This window comes from Panthera tigris, chromosome C2, assembly GCF_018350195.1.
Source record: "Panthera tigris isolate Pti1 chromosome C2, P.tigris_Pti1_mat1.1, whole genome shotgun sequence".
In the NCBI taxonomy this organism is placed as follows: domain Eukaryota; kingdom Metazoa; phylum Chordata; class Mammalia; order Carnivora; family Felidae; genus Panthera; species Panthera tigris.
Genome location: NC_056668.1, coordinates 47,753,899 through 47,779,449, shown reverse-complemented (window position 1 = coordinate 47,779,449; position 25,551 = coordinate 47,753,899). Strand labels below are relative to the sequence as shown.

General features: G+C 39.6%; 1 protein-coding gene across 4 annotated transcripts in view; it reads right to left on the bottom strand.

Annotated features, from left to right (window-relative positions):
* Positions 1 to 8,660: 8,660 nt before the first annotated feature.
* The window catches only part of LNP1 (leukemia NUP98 fusion partner 1), a 38,841-nt gene continuing 21,950 nt past the window's right edge, over positions 8,661 to 25,551 (bottom strand). For all 4 annotated transcript variants that reach the window (XM_007095966.3, XM_042999116.1, XM_042999114.1 and 1 more), the window contains exons 3-5: positions 24,242 to 24,442; positions 13,654 to 13,884; positions 8,661 to 9,164 (exon numbers count right to left, since the gene is read on the bottom strand). In XM_007095966.3, the coding sequence (XP_007096028.1) occupies positions 9,015 to 9,164; positions 13,654 to 13,884; positions 24,242 to 24,403 (543 nt within the window). In that variant the 5' untranslated portion in view covers positions 24,404 to 24,442 and the 3' untranslated portion in view covers positions 8,661 to 9,014. The remainder of the gene's footprint in view (positions 9,165 to 13,653; positions 13,885 to 24,241; positions 24,443 to 25,551) is intronic.

Sequence of the window (25,551 nt, the reverse complement as noted above, 5' to 3'; positions counted from 1 at the left end):
CTCTGTCCCTCCCCGGCTCTCTCTCTCTCTCTCTCTCCCCCTTTCTCTCTCAAAAACAAACATTAAAAAAATTGAATAGAGATGAAGAGGAGCTCAGGATGGCTTCAAACCAACCAGGCTCCCACTTGATGACTGGTAAATGATGCTACCATTCGCTGAGATAGGGACCACAGGGGCAGGGGCAGACTGGGGGCAGACAGGACACGAGACAGTAGTTTACTTTTAAAAGATGAGTTTGAGGGACACCTGAGTAGCTCAGCCAGTTAAGTGGCCAACTTCAGCTCAGGTCATGATCTCACAGTTTGTGGGTTTGAGCCCAGCATCGGGCTCTGTGCTGACAGCTCAGAGCCTGGAGCCTGCTTTGGATTCTCTCTCTCTCTCTCTCTCTCTCTCTCTCTCTCTGCCCCTCCCCTGCTTGTACTCTGTGTGTGTCTCTCTCTCAAAACTAAATAAACATTAAAAAAGTTTTAAAGATGAGTTTGAAATGCTTGTGAAATCTGCAGCTAGTCGTACATCCAAGGGCCAGTTGTGTGTGTGCATGCACTGCTCTGGACAGAGGTCTGCAACCCAGGATATATTTGGGGATCTTCCACATGTATGTAGCTGATGCCATGGGAATGTTTGAAATTCTCCAGAGAGAATGAGGAGTGAGACAATTGCCTAGGCAGAGCCCAGAAGAAAAGCAGTATTCAAATGATAAGGATCCCTCACCAGAGACCAACCAGGAGTGATCAGAGGTACAAGGTAACCCAAAAGAATAGTAGGTCACAAGAACCAAAGAAAAAGTTTCAAAAGGGGCAGAGTGGACAGCAGTAGCAGATGCTGACAGAAAGTAAGTAGAGTGTATTTTCATAGAATGTAACAGTAAGGAGATAATAGGGTGAATTTCATGAAAACATTTTCTATAGAGGGTAGACAACCTCTACCTTATGCCACAGATTGAAGATTGCCACAGACTGAAAACTGAGAAAGAAATGTAGATATCTCTTCAAGTTTTCTTTGAAAGGGAAGATAGTTGAAATTGGTAGCTATTAAACATCATGGATGATACCTAGTGGTATATTATGAGAGAAGGTTTTTAAGATAGAAGGATCTTGAGCATGTTTCAAAGCTATTGGAGGGGCCCCTGGGTGGCTCAGTTGGTTAACCGCCCCATTCTTGATTTCAGCTCAGGTCATGATCTCACAATTCGTGAGATCGAGCCCCGTGTCAGGCTCTGCGCTGACAGCAGGAAGCCTGCTTGGGATTCCCTCTCTCCTTCTCTCTCTGCCCCTCCCTCACTCATGCTCTCTCTTTCTCTCACAATCAATAAATAAACCTTAAACATTTTTTTAAATAAATAAAAGCTATTGGAAAGGAACCATTAAAATTATGCACTAGACTTACTGATTTGAAAAGGTGTTAATGTTATATTGCTAAATGAAATGAGTTCATGTCTCAAAAAAAAATTTTATGTATGTGTGTATGGATACACACAGACAGTATTCTAGAAGGACATATGGCAAAGTATTAACCATGTTTATCCTTGAGTAGGTAGAACAAAAGATTTTAATTGTTATTATTTTCCTTTATCTGTATTTTTATTATGAGAAGTATTGTTTTGTGATATTTTTTAAAAGGCAATAAGCTAGCAACTTCCTTTTCAGAGTACTCTCTCCTCCATGTGCTATGGTCCTGAAAGTATATTGAAGACAGACGTCATTCCAGTTTGATGAAATATATTGTAAAATTCTTAACCATGATTTTTACAAGGACGGCTACCCTTGAGTTTGGGGAGGCAAAGGTAACCCAGGTAACCTGGCTCAAGTAGGAGTCAGCTACTGTGTCAGCCAGCCCACCACTCTATCCAGGGGTCTTCTCATCCTGAGGGTGGGCTACCTCTCCCCACACCTTTCTGTATTCTATAAGCAGACCATCACGAAATCTGAAACTTGGTTGGCAAGACTGAAAAGTATGTGAAGCAAGGATAGGGAAACAAATGTTTCCTTCACAACTACAGCATAATGCGGACCTCGATGGTGGGCCAGGCTCCATCCTCCTCCTCAGTGGTGGCAAATAACAGTCAAAACTCACCATGTAATAGCTTGAAGTCATCTTTTCATGTGTGAAAAGCATCATACTGCAGTCTAAGACCATATGAAAGTGCCAATCCAAAATGGATGAAAGTATCTACAAAGAACTTTTCACACTCAACACCCCAAAAATAAATAATCCAGTTAAGAAATGGACAGAAGACATGAAGACATCTTTCCAGAGAAGACATCCAGATGGCTAACAGACATATAACAAGATTCTCTACATCACTCATCATCAGTAAAATACAAATCAAAACCACAGTGAGATACCACCTAATACCTGTCAGAATGAGTACAATTAACAACACAGGAAACAAACAGATGTTGGTCAGGATGCAGAGAAAACAGAACCCTCTTACACTGTTGGCATGAATGCAAACTGGTGCAGCCACTCTGGAAAATAGTATAAAGTTTCCTCAAACAGTTAAAAATAGTACTACCCTACAACCCAGCAATTTTACTACTAGGTATTTACCTAAAGGATACAAAAATACAGATTCAAAGGGACACATGCACGCTGATATTTATACCAGCATTATCAACAATAGCCAAAGTATGGAAAGAGCCAAAATGTCTATCAACTGATGAATGGATAAAGAAGATATGGTGTATATGCATATACAATGGAATATTACTCGACCATCAAAAAAGAATGAAATTTTGCCATTTGCACTGACATGGATGGAACTAGAGGGTATTATACTAAGCAAAATAAGTCAGAGAAAGACAAATACCATATGATTTTACTCATATGTGGAATTTAAGAAACAAAACAGATGAACATAGGTGAAGGGGAGAAAAAGAGAGAGAAGCAAACCATAAGAGACTCGTAACTATAGAGAACAAACTGAGGGCTGATGGGGGGAGGTGGGTGGGGTGTTGTGATGCACTAGGTGTTATATGTAAGTGATGAATCACTAAATTCTAAACCTGAAACCAATTTTACCATATAGGTTAACTAGAATTTAAATAAAAACTTGAAATTAAAAAAAAATGGATTAAGGTATAAGTTGTATGAAAATTGAAAAAATTCAACATCACTCACTTTCAGGGAAATACAAATCAAAACCACTGTGAAAGTGGTCCACTTTCTTACACCATACATATAAATAAATTCAAAATGGATGAAAGACCTAAATGTGAGACAGGAAACCATCAAAATCCTAGAGAATAACATTGGCAGCAACCTCTTTGACCTCAGCTGCAGTACCTTCTTATCTGACATGTCTCCAGAGGCAAGAGAAACTAAAGCAAAAATGAACTATTAGGACTCCATCAAGATAAAAAGCTTATGCACAGTGAAGGAAACAACCAACAAAACTAAAAGGCAACCAACAGAATGGGAGAAGATATTTGCAAATGACACATCTGATAAAGGGTTAGTATCCAAAATCTAAAAAGAACTCATCAAACTCAAAACCCCCAAAACAAATAAACCAGTTACTAAATGGGCAGAAGACATGAATAGACATTTTCCAAAGAAGACATCCAGGTGGCCAACAGACACAAGAAAAGAGGCTCATCATCACTCATCATCAGGGAAATACAAATCAAAATCATAATGAGGTATCACCTTCCACATTCAGAACGTCTCAAATTAACAACACAGGAAACAACAGGTATTGGCAAAGGATGTGGAGAAAGGGGAACCCTCTTACACTGTTGGTGAGAATGCAAACTGTTGCAGCCACTTCTGGAGAACAGTATGGAGATTCCTCAAAAAGTTAAAAATGGAGCTACCCTACAATCCAGCAATTGCACTAGCTATTTACCAAAGGATATAAAAATACAGATTCAAAGGGAGACATGCACCCCAATGTTTATAGCACCATTACCAACAATAGCCAAATTATGGAAAGAACCTACATGTCCATCAACTGATGAATGGCTAAAGAAGATGTGAGACACACACACACACACACACACACACACACACACACACACAGGAATATTACTCAACCGTAAACAAGAATGAAATCGTGCCATTTGCAACAACGTGGATGGAGCTAGAGTGTATTATGCTAAGCAAAGTAAGTCATTCAGAGAAAGACAAATACCATATGATTTCACTTATATGTGGAATTTAAGAAACAAAAGAGATGAACATGGGTGGAGGAAAGGAGTGAGGGAAACCATAAAATAAGACACCTAACTATAGACAACAAACAGGTTTGATGGAAGGAAGTGAGTGGGGGTCAGGTTAAATGGGTTATGGATATTAAGGAGAGCACTTGTGATGAGCCCTGGGTGTTGTAAGTGATAAATCACTAAATTGTACTCCTGAAACTAATATTACATTATATGTTAACTAACTGGAATTTAAATAAAAACTTGAAATTAAAAAAAAACACAATGAGGTATCACCTTACACCTGTCAGAATGGCTAAAAGCAAACACAAGAAACAATTGTTAGTAAGGATATGGAAAAAAAGGAACCCTCATGCCCTGTTGGTGAGAATACAAACTGGTGCAGCCATGTAGAAAACATAGAAAACAGTATGGATGTTCCTCAAAAAATTAGAAAAAGAACTATCATATGATCCAGTAATCTCACTACTGGGTATTTACCAAAGAATACGGAAACACTAATTTGAAAGGATATATGCACCCCATGTTCATTTCAGCATTACTTACAATAGCCAAAGTACGGAAGCAGCCCAAATGTCCATCGATAGATGAATGGATGAAGAAGATGTAGTATATATATCCAATGGAATATTATTCAGCCATAAACAATAAACAAAAAAACAAACAAACAAACAAAATCTTGCCATTTGCAATAACATGGATGGAGCTAGAGAGTATAATGCTAAGCAAAATAAGCCAGTCAGAGAACGTCAAATACCATATGATTTCACTTATATGCAGAATTTTTAAAATTTATTTTAAGAGAGGGAGAGCACATGCACAGGTGAGGAAGTGGCAGAGAGAGAGGAAGAGAATCTCAAGCAGGTTCCACACTGCCAGCACAGAGCCTGACCCAGGACTCGATCTCATGAACCTTGAGATCGTGACCTGAGCTAGAATCAAGAGTGAGATTATTAACTGACTGAGCCACCCAGGCACTCTCATAGGTGGAATTTAAGAAACAAAACAAACAAAGGAAAAAAAGAAACAAACCAAAAAACAGACTCTTAACTAAAGAGAACAAACTAATGGTTACCAGAGGGAAGGTGGGTGGGGGGATGGGTAACATACTATAGAGAAGATTAAGAGTACATTTATCATGATGAGCACTGAGTAATGTACAGAATTATTGAATCACTATATTGTATACCTGAAAGTAATTTAACACTGAATATTAATGATACTGGAATTAAGATAAAATTTTTAAAAAGAAAACTAAAAAAAAAATACAAACCATAGATTGCTATTTTACTTTTCTCTCAGTTTTGCTCCCCCTTTTTTTCTTTTTCTTTATCCTTCTTTTTACTATCCATGACAAAGTTAGTGTGTATCTTACATAAGGAACCAACTATAGTATTGATTATAACTAGTAGTTTTGGAGATATTCTTTACAGAATGGAGACTCTGGCTGCCCTTGGACATTTGAAGAGCCAAGATAGAAACAAAGAACAAATAGGGGAAATGGGCAGAGGACCTGAAGAGACATTTTCCAAAGAAGACATACATACATACAGACAGACAGACAGACAACAGACATATGAAAATATATTTAACATCACGAATCACCAGGGAAATAGAAATCAAAATCACAATCAGATATCACCTCATACCTGTCAGAATAGCCATGATCAAAAGGACAAGAAATAACAAGTACTGGTGAGGATGTGGAAAAAAGAGAACCATTGTGCACTGTTGGTGGGAATGTAAATTATACAGCCACTACAGAAGATCATATACAGTTACCTCAAAAAATTAAAAATAGAACTACCACATGATCCAGAAATGCTGGCATTTATCTGAAGAAAAGAAAAACACAAATTCCAAGAGAAATACACTCCTGTGTTCACTGAGGCACTATTTACAATAGCCAAGATATAGAACAAACTAAGTGTCCATCAGTGGCTAAATGGATACAGAAGATGTGGTATATATCTATATATACAATGGAATGTTATTCAGCCATTAAAAGAAAAAAATGAAATCTTCTCATTTCCAACAATATGAACAGACCCTGAGGACATTATGCTAAGTGAATAATAAGTGACACAGAGAAAGACACTGTATGATTTCACTTATATGTGAAATCTAAAAAACAAAACAAAGGAACAAGTAAAACAAAACTCATAGATACAGGGAACAGACTGGTCGTTGCCTGAGAGGAGGGGGATAAGGAAGTGGGATCAAGAGGTACAAACTCCTTGGGTCGTCTGGGTGGCCCAGTCAGCTAAGAATCTGACTTCAGCTCAGGTCATGATCTTGAGGTTCGTGAGATCGAGCCCCATGTCGGGCTCTGTGCTGACAGCTCAGAGCCTGGAGCCTGCTTCAGATTCTGTCTCCCAGTCTCTCTGCCCCTCCCCCATTCATGCTCTGTCTCTCTTTCTCTGTCCAAAATAAATAAACATTTTTAAAAAAAGAGGTACATGGGGCGCCTGGGTGGCGCAGTCGGTTAAGCGTCCGACTTCAGCCAGGTCACGATCTCGCGGTCCGTGAGTTCGAGCCCCGCGTCAGGCTCTGGGCTGATGGCCCGGAGCCTGGAGCCTGTTTCCGATTCTGTGTCTCCCTCTCTCTCTGCCCCTCCCCCGTTCATGCTCTGTCTCTCTCTGCCCCAAAAATAAATAAAAAACGTTGGAAAAAAAAAAAAAAAAAAAGAGGTACAAACTCCCAATGATAAAATAAATAAGTCATAGGTATGTAAGTGAAGAATGGTGACTATAGTCAATAATATTGTGTTTCATATTTGAAAGTTGCTAAAGGAGTAGATATTCTTGTAGGAAAAAAAAGATTTTGTAACTATGTGTGGTGATGGATGTTAATGAGCATTATTGTGGTGATCATCTCACAATGTACACAAAAATAAAATCATTATGTCGTTCACCTACAACTAATATAATATTAAATGTCAGTTATACTTCAATATAAAAAAAAAAACTAAATAGAATTCTAGTATCTTTTCTCCTAAAGAAGAAAAATTGTGATACCATATGGCCTCAATGTGTTAATTAACCCAATTGTTGTAATCACTTCACAAAGCATACACACGTCAAATCATAATGTTGTACTATTTAAAATACACAATTTTAGGGGCACCTGGGTGGCTCAGTGGGTTGAGTGTCTGACTCTTGGGTTTGGCTCATGATCTCAGGGTTCCTGAGTTCAAGCCCCACGTCGGTCTCTGCACTGACAGCGCAGAGCCTGCTTGGGATTCTCTCTCTTCCTCTCTGTCTCTCTCTGCCCCTCTCCTGTTCATGCTCTCTCTTTCTGAAAATAAATAAACTTTAAAAAATTATAAATAAATAAAATATACAATTTTATTTGTCAATCATACGTCAATAAAGCTGAAAATTAAGAAAAAAAAAAAAAAGTTCTCACTTCAGCAACACATATACTAAAATTGGAATGGCATGGCCCCTGAACAAGGCTGACATGTAAATTAATGGAGCGTTCAATATCTTTTCAATAAGCCATGGGATATAATGTAAATATGGTGACTACAGTTTATAATAATGTATGTTTGCAGGCTGCTAAGAAAGGAGATCTTAAAAGTTCTTATCACAAGAAAAAATATTTTGTAACTTTGTGTGATAATGGATGTTAATTAGACTTATTGTGGTGATAATTTCACAAAAGGTTAAAAATATCAAATCATATTGTAGACTTGAAACTAATGTTATATGTCAGTTATGTCTCAATATAAAATTTAAAAAAAAATAAGAATATGGTCTCATAAAGTTAAAACCCAGAGCATAAATCTAACCTCAGTAAATCAATCTCCACCCATGTGATCAAAATCATAAGCTATTGCCAGGTCCTGCTTTTCTCACATCCACTCATTTCCATGCACATCACACACACACACACACACACACACACACACACACACACACACACACACCAAGTCAGGAGCCAGTACTAAAAGGAAATTAAGGTGCAAGGGGCATCTGGGTGGCTCAGTTGGTTAAACGTCTAACTTCGGCTCAGGTTATGATTCGCGGTCTGGGAGTTCAAGTCCCATGTCAGGCTCTGTGCTGACAGCTCGGAACCTGGAGCCTGCTTTGGATTCTGTGTCTCCCTCTCTCTCTCTCTCTCTCTCTGTCTCTGCTCCTCCCTCGCTTGCTCTCGCTCTCTCTCTCTCTCTCAAAAATAAACATTAAAAAAATTTTTAAATAAAAAGGAAATTAAGGTCCTGCCTCAGGTTAGAAGCATGAGTCAGAATGAACTGGTCTCTGGCCCTAACCCTGCCACCTACCTCATCAATGAGTTCCTGAACTTGTCTAAACTTCAGTTTCCTCAGCCAGCAAGTGAAAAGAATAGTTCCAATCCCAGTGTAGTGAGGATTATTTTAGGTGAGCCATTGAAGAACCTGGCACAGTAGTTGGCATGTTAATTACCAGTTCTCATTAAATGGTAGCCATTAGACGTACTTACATAATTACTTCTAATAAAGAAGTAAACCTAGAGTCACACCAATGTCTTTTATTTGAAATTATTTGCAAGGTTGATGTGGAAGAAGAAGAGTTTGTGAAGATGGGTGGGTGGTTCTTTAAATATCTCTCTTTACATTTTTAAGAATTACTTATTCTATTAAGATACCTTTGATTCTCCTTGTGCCCATAAAAGGACAACAACTCTCAACTAAGAGGCCAGAAGCAGCTGGAGCAGGTGCCCAGTCACCTTGGGGGACTGCCATACCCACTGCCGGCTGCAGTCACTCAGCACCCGCAGACACTCTCTTACAGCTACCTCCACCTGGCCTGGCATTCGGGGACCCGAAAAACACAGTGGCATCTGTAGTCATGATGTGGAGACAAAATACTATTTGGGCTCTTTTTCAAACAAGGAGGGCGTGTATTCTTCTCTGTGTTCTTCCTTCCTAGATTTCCTTCTTTCCTCCATTTTCTTTCGAGATTTTATCTCCATCCTCAGACATTCTCTTTCATTTCTCTCCTTTCTGCTCTCAGGTCCCTGAAAGAGAAAGGTCAGAAAAGGGTAGGAATGTACTAACAGCTAACAACGTGCAACATTTCTCCTATCAGAGATGAAGAAAGCCCTGCTCATGTAGTAGACTTGCCCATCTTAATTTCACATAATAAGTTAGCATAAGCCTAAGTGTGTTGCTAAAGGTTTTAGTCATAAATAAAGGGAATGAGCCTTGGGTGTCAGCAGAGAGACTGTGGAGGAAACTCAGCCTGTACACAACCCTGTGTCTGCCTCTGACATGTAGAGAGATGTGTTCTCACAGTACGATATAATTAATAGTCTCCTGGTGCTTTTCTGAAGAGGAATATGGCAAGTGAATCATACATGGACTGATTCTAACTTCCCAGGGCCCACTTCTTTTAAATTACATTAATAGTAGGGTTTGCATTAGTTTTAATGTGTGAAGAATGGAGTGTTGAGGAATGACATCCAACCACATTGTCATTCCCCAACAGGTTGCCCAGGGGTCCACATTCACTGATTCATTGAACACACACTACTGCTCTAAGATCAGGAGATACAGCACTAACTAAAGAAACCCTACTTCTTCAATATTACACCTAGGTGGACAGTGACAGGCAATCAATAAGCCTAAAAGGCAACAAATGATATAACAGATAGTGATAAGTACAACGATGATGAGCAAACAGGGTGATATGATAGGGAAGTGTGGAGGGGGGAGGGGAATGTTTCTTCAGTTTCCATGGTCAAGGAGCATCTTTCAAAGGAATTACTGACTAAAGAATGGCACTGATAAATGTGCTGATGGTGTCTACTTACACTTCTATTTTTAAGAAAAAAACCAAATAACATCATTACTGTCCCCCCGCCTCCATAGGAACTGGAAACGCGGGGGAACGCCTGAGTGTCTGTCAGTGTGATGAGAGGCAGTCAGATGAGCAAGATCGTGACTCAGTCCTGCAGGCTGAGTTATGAGGGTGTCCGGTTCCTGCAGTGGTGTCAGCTACTCTTCAGTGCTGAGTTGTTTTCATACCTACATTGCTTCATTTCTAACTATAGTGGTCCAGGGGTCAAAGTCACAAAGCCAAACAAACGATGAAGCTGAGATACAGCTTAAGAGAAACCTAAAAATTGTACCAGGTCTGTAAATGTGCCTCCAGATTGTGTTCATCAGACCCAGCAGCTGTATTAGATCCATCAGGCTGATAAAAGTTCATATTAAACAGTCATGAATGCCTCTAATACTTATAAAAGCAGTACAATAAAGGAGGAGATACAGTGATGATTACTTTCAGTCTGGCTTTTCCCTTATTGAGAATAAAGATTATCTGAGCAACGCTCATTAATAATGAACTGAAATCAGGGTGCCTGTGTGGCTCAGTCGGTTGAGCGTCCTAATTCAGCTCAGGTCATGATCTCACAGATTGTGGGTTCAAGCCCCGCATCAGGCTCTGTGCTGACCACTTGCTCAGAGCCTGGAGCTTGCTTCAGATTCTGTGTCTCCTTCTCTCCCTGCCCCTCCTCCACTCACGCTTTGTCTCACTCTGTTTCTCAAAAATAAATAAATGTAAAAAAAAAATGAACTGAAATCTGTTTTCTTATTTCATTTAAAAACAAAATGTAAAAATTTTCGAAATAAGCCAGTTGAGTTTTTCAATATCAAAATGAAAGAATTTAATTTTGTTGGTCATGATCAGGTTACAAAATTAGTTTGTGGCTCTTTTTGATGCTGAAGGATAAAAAATTTTAATTTACATGTTACTATACATTTGGCTCCCAACCAAAATACATATCATTTTTAGATTTGCTAAAAAACCACACTTTTTAGTGTAGTTAGCTTTAGAAAAGTATGTCAATTGTTAAGTAGGAACAAGTTTTAAAGTATACGTATGTTCTAAATTTTTTATTTTACATTAGGATAAACTTTAAAGTATATACTCTTTAAAAATTGATATAACAGAGAGGCATCTGGGTGGCTCAGTTGGTTAAGCGTCCGACACTTGGTTTCGGCTCAGGTCATGATTACACAGTTCATGAGTCCAAGCCCTGCATCAGACTCTGCACTGAAAGTGTACAGCCTGCTTGGGATTCTCTCTCTCTCTCTCTCTCTCTCTCTCTCTCTCTCTCTCTCTGCCCCTCCCCTGCTCACACACTCTCTCTCTCTCTTAAAATAAATAAAGAAAGTTTTAAAAATTGATATAAAATAAAATATTCAATAAAATTATTTATCCTATATACATATATATATATATAATATATATATATATAATATGAAAAAATAACTGATTTTGTGAATCCCTAGGAGGTTTCTAGCTATCATACATAGCCGTGAAAAGAGTTCTTGAGTCAAAAAATTGAAAATGCTGTCTTGATTGCCTCAACACTCAAAAGGAAGAGCTTGGGAAATGAAATATTAGCAAATATTTTAGGGAGAATATGATGAGTATCTTTTTAAATAGGAGAACTGATTTCATGCTTGCACACTGTTAGGACTTATAATATTAGCAAATGATATCATATAAGCAGTTATATAAGATGTGGATCATGAGGACATCAGATCAACAAAGAACTGTTAAGATTAAGTTTTTGTTGTTGTTTTTTTTTCAAAATATACCGTGACTTGCTCTGGAAAAAAAAAAATTGAGGCTGATATGTCTCCTGAATTAATATAATGAATTACTTTAACAAGTAATTTTAAAACAAGAATTCTTTCATTTCTGTTTTATTCCTGCCGAAAGCTCATAATCTAAATCTAACCATGAGGAAATATCAGATAAACTGAAATTAAGCATCATTCTAAAAAGGTGTCTAAAAAAGAAGCCTGTATTCTTCACATGTCAGGGTCATGAAAGACAAGGAAAGACTGAGGAACTGTTCCAGAATAAAATCAATTAGGGGGATGTGAAAATTGGTTGCAATACATGATCTGGAATTTCACTATAGAGAATATTAATGGGGCAACTGACAAAATATGAACAAGGTCAATAAATTAGATATAAAAGTATTGTGTTGGTGTTAATTTCCTGAGTTTAACTATTATACTGTGTCTTTCTAAGAGAATGTTCTGCCCTTGTTTGGGATTTAGGAAGGGGAGAAAGATACAAGTAAATATAACATAATAACATTTGGAGGGAATCTGAATGAAGAGTATATTTTTTATACTATTCTTGCAACACTGTTCTAAGTCTGAAACTGTAGTGTTTTGAAAAATGATATAAAGAGGGGCGCCTGGGAGGCTCAGTCGGTTAACTGTCCAACTTCGACTCAGGTCATGATCTCGCAGTTTGTGAGTTCGGGCCCCACGTCGGGCTCTGTGCTTTCATCTCAGAGCCTGGAGCCTGCTTCTGATTCTGTGTCTCCCCATCTCTCTGTCCCTCCCATGCTCATGCTCTGTCTGTCTCTGTCTCTCAATAATAAATAAACATTAAAAAAAATTTAAAAATGATATAAAGAAAAGACAAAACAGGAACTCTTAATAATATTTAGGTATGGTAAGTGACAGTTGCTCACTATTCTTCCTTCCTTACTCCTCTTATGATCAGGTGGAGAGAGCAGCCTACTGAAGGACAATCACACCCAGGGTCACTCTCTGGTAAAAGTGAGGTGCCAGCTGCAAGGCAAAGATGCATGGTGACAGTCCCAACAGCCATCACTGCTAACCTGAAGACATTGTGTTCACATGGACAATGAGGCAGGAAGCACCTGCAAGTCTTCCTCTGTACATTCATAGGACATAGCTCAAAAACCGGGTGGCAATATGCCTAGTTGCTTATTTTTCTGCCTGGTGCATGGCAGAGACATATTACTATTCTTGTTTTGCAAAATAAAACAAACAAAAAACAGAAAAAAGAAGTTACTTTTCTCAAGGCCACTCAGCAAACATGTTGCATAGTTCAAAAACTATCCCCAAATTAATAGGTCTCTAGTTTATTACTTTATATATCAAGCTTGGCATTTGGAGTTTCTACTCTTCGCCCATTTCATGCCTGTCTCTCCTTTGTGTTTTACGTAGACTCCCACAAGGCCCCCTGAATGCCTGGACAGCTCCTACTCCTGGACACTCACTAGACGGGGTTCAGAGATCTCCTTCTGTGTGCTTTTTACAAGTGCAGGGGAACACACTGCCGTCACACACTATCTGCTACAGAATTAAATACGAAAGGAACAGTTGGGGTAGTTTTTCCCTTCTTCAAATAGTGAAAGAAGAACAAGTCACGATTATTTATAAGAGTGACAAAAATAGTCTCAAAGAACCAGAGGACCTCAGTAACAAAAACATTCCACCTATAGTCCTCCAGGAAATCTTCTTACACTTATTGGAATCCCCAATAAAAATAATTTAAAAGATGAATATGCATCTGGGCTATCTAAAACTGAGTGTCATTTTTCATAGACCTCATCACTAAGCTGTAAATGAAGAAGTAAGAGTTGTTCTCCTCAAACTTGGGGAGGATGAACCCCTTTGGGTTTCCTTTTCTAAAGTGGTTAAATATTCAATAACTCTGTTACATACCGAAGAGACAGAGCGTCTGGTTCTAAAGCACAGTTGTTGTTCAAAGGACTCTGAGAATGCTTGAATTTTGGAATGGGATCTTCCTTTTGATTCCAGTGGCTCCTTGAATGACTCATCTGCTGAACATTTTCTATAATCCCGCATGTGGGTATGGCATCGAAATCCCTGGTCCTCATGAGAATGCCTTCTGGGATGGCTATCAGATGATGTGATTCTGGGAAGCACAGGAAACTGGAAATACAGAATAAAAATTTTTATAATATAAAGAGACTGTACAATATTAGCACAGGGACAGATTATCCATAAATTACCAACTAAACAAATCTCATGTTGAACTGAAATTTTATCTTTTTGATTAGCAGGACATTCCTTCTACAATGAAGGAGAGTCAATTGATTAAAACATTAAGTAGAACATCCCAAGACTAACTTTGTTCGTCCTCCACCATTAGGGCAATATAATGAAGCATTCCAAGCCCTAAATTGATACATAAAAATAAATTCCAAAATTTAAAAAAAAACTTTAAAGAAGCTATAAATGTTTAAGAAATAATGCAAAGGTGAATAGTTATATGATTGCTATATTTAGAAAGAATTTCTAAGCAAAAGCAATGGAAAAAGCCAAAAGGAAAAAACTAATTTAACTGCATAAAAATAAAGCTAATGTGCAGCACAAGCAACATAACAAAATTCATGCTAGATTTAAAAACTTTAAAAATATTTTGCTACATTTTAGTAATGTTTAATAATAATATCCTGAAAAGAACTATCTCACATACATATAAACATACAAGTCATATAATGTAATAGTATCAATGTTAAAGTCATAATCAGAAAACAATCAAAAGACAGACAGTTCAGGGAAGCCAATCTTGAAAGAACTATTCTCTTAGGTCGCCTGGGTGGTTCAGTCAGCTAAGGGTCTGACTTTAGCTCAGGTCATGATCTTGAAGTTTGTGAATTTGAGCCCCTCATTGGGCTCTCTGCTGTCAGCACAGGGCCCATTTTGGATCCTCTGTCTCCCTCTCTCTTTGCTCCTCCCCCACTCACTCACTCTCTCTTAAAAATAAATAAATATTAAAAAAAAAAAAAAAAAAAAGAGGGGCGCCTGGGTGGCTCAGTTGTCCAGCTTCGGCTCAAGTCATGATCTCACAGTTTGTGGGTTTGGGCCCCGCATCAGGCTCTGTGCTGACAGCTCGGAGCCTGAAGCCTGCTTCAGATTCTGTGTCTCCCTCTCTCTCTGCCCCTCCCTGGCTCTCGTTCTCTCTCTCTCTCTCTCTCAAAAATAAATAAACATTAACAAATTAAAAAAAAAAAAAAAAAAAGAACTGTTCTCTCAATTTTTCTCACTTCCCAACCGACTCCAATTTAGCTTTTGCACGCAAGGCTGATTTTGGTCAGGATATTGGTCTCAATGTTGCCAAACTCTGTGCACTTTTGCTCTTTAATCATTTTGTAGCATTCAATCCAGTAGCACACGTGGCTCCCCTGGAAACAATCTTTCCTTGTCTTCTACCACTGCAGCTCAAGGGTGATCTTTCTGCACTGTGTTTTAGACATTGCTACTCCCTTGTTCCTCTAGCAGCTTACAACTATTGGAGTTCCTCTGGGTTCTAAACTAGTCTTTCTTCCCTTCCTTTCCTTTCTCACTCTACACTGTCTCCCTAAATATCTCATCGTCGGGCTTCAGTTTCTAGCTATATTATGATTTCCTAATGTGTATTGTTAGAGCAGACATCTCCTTGGAGTTTCTGCACCCTCAAGTTTCCTCACGGTATCCCACTGGCACCCAACTTGACTTGTGCAAATCTGAACTCATGACCTCTCCTCCCCAAACCTGCTCCTCCTGTGTCCCCTAACTTAGAAGATGGCACCACCATGCACTCAGTTACTCAGACCAGTAACTCAGGAGCCACTCTTCACATTCAATTGCCACGTCAGCAGATTCCACCTCTCAAATGTCTCTAAAAACTACCCATGCTTTTCTAGCACCACTGTTACTATTGTAATTCAAGGCACCCAGATCATTTTTCAGCCAGGTTACAGAAGCAACCTCTTCATAGTGGATCTCCCATATCCATGCACTCATTTATTTTGTTGTTCCTGCAGCAGAAAGAGTGGGGAGGACAACTACCAAGTCACAACTGATCACTTTTCGTTTTGCACCTCATCTTGTATCACCTGCCCTTTCGGTGTCAGTCTCACTGGTTAGTCACTTCCTCCAACTCCCATGCTCCTACCCGGCACAGGCACCTTCACAGATGGTCCTCTGTGCTCATGACCACTCACCACCCTACCACATTACCTCAGGTAATGGCGAATCATACTCAGTCATTCTGCATTTCCACAGAAACCCTTCCCTACTGCCCTGGTTGGTTCCGGTCCCAGTTAGATGCCTTCCTGGGATCTTGTACTTCTCCTGTATGATACTCATCACAACTATACTCAAAATTTGGGGTAATTTTGTTACACGTCTCTCTTCTCCATTAGACCATATGCTCCATCACATCAAGAGCCATGTTTCATCCTCTGCTAGAATCCCACTATGCAGCACTTTGCCTTATTCACAGCATGAGTTCATTAAATATATATTAGATGAGGGGCACCTGGCTGGCTCAGTTAGAAGAGCATGAGACTCTCAATCTTGGGGTTGTGAGTCTCAGCCCCACATTGAGTGTAGAGATTACCTTTTTAAAAATCTTAAGCCTTTTAAAAATAAAACCTTAATATATATATGTATATGCATATACATATATATACACATATATATTCTTTCATTCTCTCTCTCTATATATATATGAATAAATATACAAAGAATGAAAGAAAAATAAATATCAAAATACCAACTGGTAAAAATTGTTTATGCTTATTAGTAGACAAAGATTATGGAAAATGAAATAATACACAATCTTACCTTTCAGTTTTAAAACAAAAATGTTACTAATGGTACCAATACCAGCAAGAGTGCAGGGATCTAGGCTGGTAGGACCACAAATGTGGATAGCCTTCCCAGAAATCTGTTGGCAATATGTGCCAGGGGGCTTACAATATCCCCCTCCTTGGATCCATCCATTGCACATTGTTGTTTGCTGTATTGTGTCCCCCTGCCCCAAATTCGTATGTTGAAGCCTTATATGAGTAGCTCAGAATATGACATTTGGAGACAGGGCCTTTAAAGATTAAGTCAAGGTAAGACCATTATGGTGGGTCTCATTCCAGTCTGACAAGTGCCATTATAAGAAAAAGAAATTTGGACACACACGGAGGGATGCCAGAGATAGGCTCACACAGAGGAAGGAACGTGAAGACACAGCAAGAAAGTGGCCATCTGCAAGCTGAGAAGAGAGGCTTTGGAAGAAACCAAACCTGCTCACACCTTTATCTCAGACCACTAACCTCCAGAACTGTGAGAAAATAAATTCCTGCTGCTTCAGTCACCCAGTCTGTGGTATTTTGTTATGGCAGCCTGAAAAAAACTAACACACATGTCTAGAAACTTTCTCTCAAAAAATAATCAAAAATGTGGTTAAAGATTTGTAAAGCTACTAAAAAGACATGAGGTAAATTTGTATATATTATTCCATTTATTATAGGTAATACAGAGCACTTGGTGCTTTGGATAAACTGGGGAGCTAAACACTTTGGATAAACTGGGGAGCTAAACAGGCACAGTGTCCTGCAGAGAGATGATGTCTGCATAGGAGAAGAACACTAAACAAAAAGGGCATATGCCTACGGCCTTGGCCAAATGCTATAAAGGAAAAGTTCAAGGTGCCTTGAGAGGATATAAAATAGGGTAAAATAATGTATGTTTGTGTGGGTGCTGGAGTGGCTAAGAGGATCGGGGAGACTTTTGTGAAGGTGTGATGATTAAGATACAGTCTGAAGGATGAGCAGGCTTAATTAGGGAACAGGGAACACTCTTCTGCCTGAGGATGAGCCCCATGTGTGCCACAGAAGAGCTTGCAGGCTGTAAGGAAAAGAAGCTCGCTGAGCGGGAGCACCTGGGAGGAGGGAGGTGGGAGGAGGGCTTGAAGCAGGATAACATTGTAAGATGGACAACCTTAAAACATACCTGAATGTTTTGAAAGGTTTTCTTTGTGCCATGGAACTTTTTTTTTTTTTTTTTTTAGTATTTTCTAAGTTTTCTGCAGTGATCATGTATTATATTATCGAGAAAAAAATGGTACTTTAAAAACTTGAGACTGAGACACAGAAGAACACATACTAAATGACTCCACTTGCATGAGGTCTCTAAATTCCTCAAACCCATAGAAGCAAGGAATAGAGTGGTGGTCGCCAGGACTTGAGAGAAGGGGGAAACAGGAAGTGGCTGATCAATGGGTATAAAGTTCCAGTTATGCAAAGATGAATGAGTTCTAAAGGTCTACTGTACAGCCTTGGACCTATAGTTAACAATACTGTATTGCACACTTAAAAATCTGCTAAGATGGTAAATCTCGTGTTAAGTGTTCTTGCCACAATAAAATTTTATTTATTTTTTTATTTTTATTTTTTTTAACGTTTGTTTATTCTTGAGACAGAGAGAGACAGAGCATGAACGGGGGAGGGTCAGAGAGAGGGAGACACAGAATCCGAAACAGACTCCAGGCTCCGAGCTGTCAGCACAGAGCCCGATGCGGGGCTCGAACCCACGGTCCGCGAGCTCATGACGTGGGCCGAAGTCGGACGCTCAACCGACTGAGCCACCCAGGCGCCCCCACAATAAAATTTTAAAAATAAAATTTTTAGGGGCGGCTGGGTGGCTCAGTTGGTTGAATGTCCAACTTCAGCTCAGGTCATGATCCCGCGGTCTGTGAGTTCGAGCCCCGCATGGGGCTCTGTGCTGACAGCTCGGAGCCTCGAGCCTGCTTCGGATTCTGTCTCCCTCTCTCTCTGCCTCCCCGCCCCTCACTAACGCTCCGTCTCCCTCTGCCTCAGAAATAAATAAACATTTAAAAAAAAAAAATTAAAAATAAATAAATAAATATAATTTTTAAATTTGAGGTTGGATATGAAATGAGAATGTTTGCACAAAGGGCATAAAAAAAGGCAAGAGTAATATACTTAATATTATACACTTAATATTTCCTATCAGATAGGTTTTTCCAGTTGTTTGTTTTTGTGTGTGACTTTGTGGGAAACAGGCTTAAAAGATCTCTCTAATCGATTACAGGGAGAAGTTCCCATTTTTAAATATGTTTACTTACCATGCAAGCTCTACTTTTGGAATTTTATATGCCCTTCTAGTGTAATTTTCCTGGCAAAGACATGAAACAGTGCCCTAGCTTATTTTTATGTAGCTTATTTTTACCAAGTACGTACATATCACCTCCACAGCCATGGACTAGCCTTAGAGGTTTCTCTCCCACACTGTGAGTGTGGGCTCTTGCCCACGGGATGGGATCCTTCATTTTGAGCTCACCAGCTGGGGTCCCAGATGACAGAGTGACAAAGCGTGTACAGACACTGCCTTCAGACCAGTCTCTGTCCAGTTCCCAGTTCTGACCCAAGGCATAGGTTCTCACTTTAATTAATTAATAAGAAATCGGTGGGGTACCTGGCTGGCTCAGTCCATGGAGCATGTAACTCTGGATCTCAGGATTGTGAGTTTGAGCCCCACGTTGGGTGGAGAGATCACTTAAAAATAAAATCTTTAAAAATTATAATAATAAATAAATAAATAAAAAGACATTGGTTATGTAAAATTTTCCTCTGGAGAGCTTAACTACTTGATATTCTTTGTCTTGGCTTTAATTGCAATCACCCTTCACTTGTACCCCTCCTGCTCTCTGTGTAAATACAAGCCCCTGAGACACCCATTAACACCAAAATAAGAAACAATGAGGAGAAAGTTCCAGGTGCTGGGATAATAAGACCCATGTTAAGTCGTAGTGCACAGTACCAGAGTACCACACTCTCTGGGGACCATGTCCTTGACCTCTGACCTCAGAACAAATCCTGGGAGGGAATCATCCTTCCCTTTTACAGATGAGGAAAATGAATCTTAGGTCAGCTAAATGTCTCGCCTAAGACTTATGCATGCAGGTGGAGAGAAAGAGAAAGGGCAAGCTTTATGGTGTCTCTTCTTATAAGAGTAGTAATCCCATCTCACCTCATGAGCTCATCTACACCTAATTACTTCCAAAGGCCTCATCTCCAAATACCATCACATTCAGGGTTAGGACTTCAGCATATGAATTTTGGAGGGTTAGCAGGGGGAGGGGGCGACATCGGTCCATGACAGAACATATGCCAAATGCCAACCACCAGTATAAAATTACCTACTGTCTTCCCATTGTGATATAAGAGAGAAAGAGAAACATTAGAGACAATGAGGGAAAGGCAAAATGAAAGACTCTAGAACTTTTTGCAGTACTTAACTAAAGCATCATCTGGAAAAAAATTCCCAATTTTCAACACTTCCAGCACATAATAATAAGAAGCATAGGTGCTCGTTAGGTACCAGGCAATGTCCTAATTACATTATATAAATTACTTATTGAATCTTCCCTACACCCTTATGAGGCATATGCTGTTCCCATCAGTCACCTTTACATATGGTCAGAGAGACGTAGGTAACTCAGTCAGTTACGCTGCTAGTGGCCGACCCTGGGTGGCTGCCTCTGGAGCCCTCCCTTCATCCTTCTCTACTCTGCTGCCCTTCCAGCGACTCCTCTACATCCAATAGAAAATAGAAAACAAATCCATAGAGCGTTATGCTAAAAGTGCTACTGTAGAGTTGTCACTGTTGCCTGAAACTCTATCACTAGTTTCATCTTTGGGATTAAGGCATTGTCTCCTGTTGAAATTAAATATAAATTTAACCTGAAAAACAAGAAACCACTGTTACCCACGTAACTTTAGGGCACTCCTTCTCCTCAGGTTTATGAAAAATCCTCTGAGGGGGCCATGCCCCGCCCGCTCCGTGTAGTGAACAAATGCGGGCAAACCACCCCTATGGTGAGATACTGTAATGGTGACAGTGTGTAGCCATACTCAGGTCAGTCAGGATAAAAATGAAAATTGTAAGTGTCTTCTATTGCTTTAAATTGAGACCACGAAGAGAGAATATAAAAATGGTTAAAGGAGATTATTTATTTATTTATTTTGAGGGAGACAGTGTGCATGGGGGAGGGACAGACAGAGAGAATCCCAAGCAGGCTCTGGGCTGTCAGCACAGAGCCCCACACAGGTTTTGAACTCAGAAACTGGGAGATCATGACCTGAGCTGAAACCAAGAGTCGGGTGCTTAACCAACTGAGCCACCCAGGTGCCCCAAAGGTGATTATTTTCAAAAAGAAAAAAATGGGGACACATAGGTGGCTCAGTCCGTTGAGCATCCAGCCTCTGCTCAGGTCATGATTTCTTGGTTCATGGGTTCAAGCCCTGCCTCGGACTCTGTGCTGACAGCATGGAGCCGGCTTCAGAGTTTCTTTCTTTCTGCCCCTCCCCTGCTTGTGTTCTCTCGCTCTCTCTCTCTCTCTGTCTCTCTCTCTCTCTGTCTCTCAAAAATGAATAAACATGAAAAAAAATTTTTAATCCCTTGGGTGCAGACAGGTAGAGGTTTATTTTTATATCCCCTCAAATGATATCATGTGGGCAAGCATATACTGTGCCTACCTTGGAGCATAGAGGAAGCACTGAGAAAGCATTTAGAATTAGCAAAGCTTGGGGTGCCTGAGTGGCTCAGTTGGTTATGCACCCAACTTGAGCTCGGGTCATGATTTCATAGCTCCTGGGTTCAAGCCCCCCACTGACCAGCTCTGTGCTGACAGCTCAGAGCCTGGGGCCTGATTGGGATTCTGTGTCTCCCTCTCTCTCTCTCTGCCTCTCCCCCACTCACACTCTGTCTCTTTCTCTCTCTCTCAAAAGTAAATAAACATTAAAAAATAAATAAATAAATAGAATTAACAAAGCCCTCGGCCAGGGAATTTGGTTCTTCCTTGAAGACTCCTTTCATTTAGCATAATCTCCCCTTCCATAGGCCCAAACTGTGCCAAAGGACGGTAAGAGAACCATAGTAAGATACAGAAGATGCCTAGAAAGCTGAATAGACTAAAGTCTTTAAAATCCGCTTTCGAAGAGCAGAATAAATAAGGAATACAGAAACTTTTACTTGTGGCACTGGAGGTACAAGGCACATCAGTTCAGTTAATGAAAGAGACTTCATATCACTTCATTTTTTTCCACCAAGAACATCAGGACAGTAAAGTTAGATTTTTAACTTCACTTTAAATCAGCAATCATAGATCATTAAACTGAGGTTTGTTAAAAAATAGTGTTCTCTAAAAAGGACCACGCTCTACCCCTTGTCTACCTTGTTCTTTCTGACAAATTGTATTTTCCACTAGACTGGAAGTTCCACAAGCTCAGAGATTTTGTTTGTCTTCTTGTGCCCTATAAGCCTATAGAGGCTTGCATAATGTCTGGCACATAATAGGTATTCAATAAATATGTCCAATGAATCAAGGCTCCATTGCTATGGTTTTGCGGGAATCATGAGGCTGAAAGCCATATTAGAAACCACATTCAAATGGGAAAGAAGGAGAAAACTCTTCTCTTCCAATGCATGTAATATTTATGGATACAGGTTACTAATAGGTTGTGAGAGGGAAGAGCCTTAGGTTGGAGCAGTGGGGAGAGAAGAAAAGAGATAAGGCTAAGAGTATGCTTTTCTTTTTAAGTTATTCGTTGAGCTCAAAGCAAAACACACACACACAAAATGAAAACCTAATGGTTCTCATATCTCTAAGGTAAGAAAAACCTGAGTACATTTTAGAATTCGAACAGTTAAGTATCCAACTACAGGCTCTCTTCATAAATATGTGGCATAATGTGACCAGAGGTGGAGATTCAGACCCCTGACTATTTCCCAGGACTCTGCTCACCTCGCTCTGGGTCCCCTGCTCTGTGTTCTGTGCTTATGCTCTTGCTGTTCTATTGAATAATGTGGTCATTTTTATTCCATGCTTTGCATCCTTAAATAAGCACATGCTTTCTGCATGTTAGTCTGATAATTATGGAAGTCACTGTTGACTAAGAGAATCTGAAGAGGTTAATTCAGGCAAATGCTCAAAGCTAGCATGGGCAGGAAAAGATATATGGACATCTTTTAGAAATGTCATACATAACAAATTCCACCCTGATAGTTTAAGGCAAACAGCACTGAAACCTAAAAATTGATTCTCTAAAAAGGGTGGATTATGTCAGTATTAAAAGTCTAATAAATGCTAAAATTTATTCAACAAAACTGTATTTTAAAAGTCATGTTTCTTCTTTTGTTTTCCTATTTTCAGTGGCTCCAAAGGGCTGTTGAGATAAATAGCAAATCAGAATTTTTCTCTTTGTTTCTCCCTGGTCCTCACTATCTGGAAACTGGAAACTAATTACACTTCTGGTTCACACATTGTGAATACCTCACTCGAAGTGGAACATAAGAGATTAAAATGAGAGTGTGATATGCAGGTGTTCATTTACAACAGAATCATGGACAATTAGCACTAGAAGGGTTTCCAGGGATCATCCAGTCCAGCCTCTCTTCTTTTTTACTTAAGGTACCTGAAGCTCAAAGAGCTGTTGAAACTTGCCCTTAGTCCCTGAGTATGCATTTGGTAAGAAACCTATTTTCAAATATTTGTGTCTCAAAGACATTCCTCAAAACTTGCTGGCCAGTGGGAGTAAAAGAGATTTTGCCTTACACACTTTTATATCCCTTATAAGCATTAAGCATCTGAGAACTCTAGGGATAAAAATGAAATAAAATAACATTACCCCAAAACGTACTTGTTTCTGGGGTTGACAGAGGCAGAAGGTTGAGAATGTATTCTCTACAGCTGGAATTTTAAGTGACTCAATGAAAAAGAAAAGCTGTATTATTGTTGTGTAGCTGGGAAGCAGAGGACATGTGTGTCTGCAGTGGAGTCTTCCAGCACCACAGCTGAACAAAGAGAACCACTGTCTGCACCTGCTGCGGAGTCCTCACCTGGTCAGGCCCACCCACTCCCCATCAGGGGCTTTCCTGCTTGCATCTTGTTCCCTAGACATTGGGTGTTTGCCTTGCTGAGGGCAGGACAATTGTGGCTCCTTCTACCCTCAGGAAACCAAAGGGGAACCAGAAGAAAAAGGATATCAAATTTATTCAAAGGTGGTGATTTATCATGAGGAATCACCAATTCTTCAGAGGTTATCAAATAGTGGAGCTTATTTTCAGTATTTTAAAAAGACTATAGGAAATCACACATTGACCCATGCCGATGCTGCACAAACTATAATATCAAGTGTCTTTCCTTTGGCTTGAATTACATTAACCCTCAGAAGGATTGTCTCAGGTTTATCAGTAGCTCCGAATCGTAGTTAAAGATATCTTAGACTACTAAAAATGAAGAAATCTTTACCTAATAGATGAACATCAGTTCCCCTGGAGAACAAGATAAAGTAATAAAAGGGATTTTTGTGGATATAAAAAGGTTTAGAAGTACTGCTTTTTAACCAAAGAAAATTTTATACCAAGGCCTCTTCAAAAATTATCCAATAGAAACCCCCCTCCCCTAGTCCAACTCTCCCCTGGTTCTCTGATAATAACTCACTGGGCAGGGCAGGGAGGTTTTCCTGTAACTGGCAGCTTGTGATCCATGACGGTCTCGGAGTCCTCTCTCATTCTCTTCTATCCAGCTGTGACCCCAGAAGCTGCTCATCCATTTGGCAAAAGACACATCATCATCATCATCATCATCATCTTTGTGCTCCATGTATAGGTGATTCAAGGTACTGAAGGCCTGTCCCTAGATCTGACAGAGAGCAATATCATCCAACAGGGCTGACTTGATGAAACCCAGGATCTCCCCCAAAAGACAAAATGAAACTGGTATTTTCAAATGCTCTCCGATAATGGGATTCTTAAGGGAGAAAGATTTACTAAACAACCACTTCACCATCAGGCAGCCTCAGGGAATGTCTATTTATAAATTGTGCAGCCCACATTCCCTCCCCTCCCCCTGTCTTTTTAAATTGAGGCTTTTTAATCCTTCCATTGCTGGGGCTTGTGCCTCCAAGCCTAAGGGTGGGAAGCACAGTCCACTGCCTGGTTTTCCCTGTGCTTTGCTGCCGATGGCATGTGATGGCATCTCCAGCTGTCAATGATGATGGAGCATGACCTTATAATATGCCTGTCAGCTCCAGGCTAGTTCTGAAATGGGGCCACTTACAAGGGACAGACTGACTACAGCCTGCTAGATGGCCAGCTTTTGGCATGTTATATTGTCTGCTAGATACACTCCTAGTAAATAAAACTGCTATTGATACAAAATCCTGGGATTAAGGGAGCATTTTTTTTTACTGATGTATCATTTGTATCTGCATAAATGTAAATAATATACATGTATGTATATAATGTACAAATATTAAGCGTTCAGTTTGATTAATTTTTTACATGCATATACCCATATATAATCACCACCATGCAGGTGAAGACAAAACATTTCCAGCATCTCAGCTGGCTCCCTTTGTCCTTCCTCCAATCCAACCTCCCTCCAAAAGGTTATGACTTCTGCCTGCTGACTCTATAATTTTGCCTGTTTTTGAACTTTGTTTCAATGGTATTATACAGAATGTATTATTTCATATCATTCAATGTTATATTGGTGAGATTTATCCATACTTTTGTAGTAATGGTAGTTCATGCTATATAGTACTGCATTGTATGAATATCCCACATTTAAAAAAATTCAATCTACTAACTGATGGTCATTTTGGGCTGTCATTTGGGTTGTGTTCAGGTAGGGCTATTATAAAAAGCTTCTATGAACACTATAACCTTGCCTTTTAGTGGGCATTTTTTTGAGATAACAGGAATAATGCATTTATTAAACCCCTGCTTTGTACCAGGTATGAAGTCAAA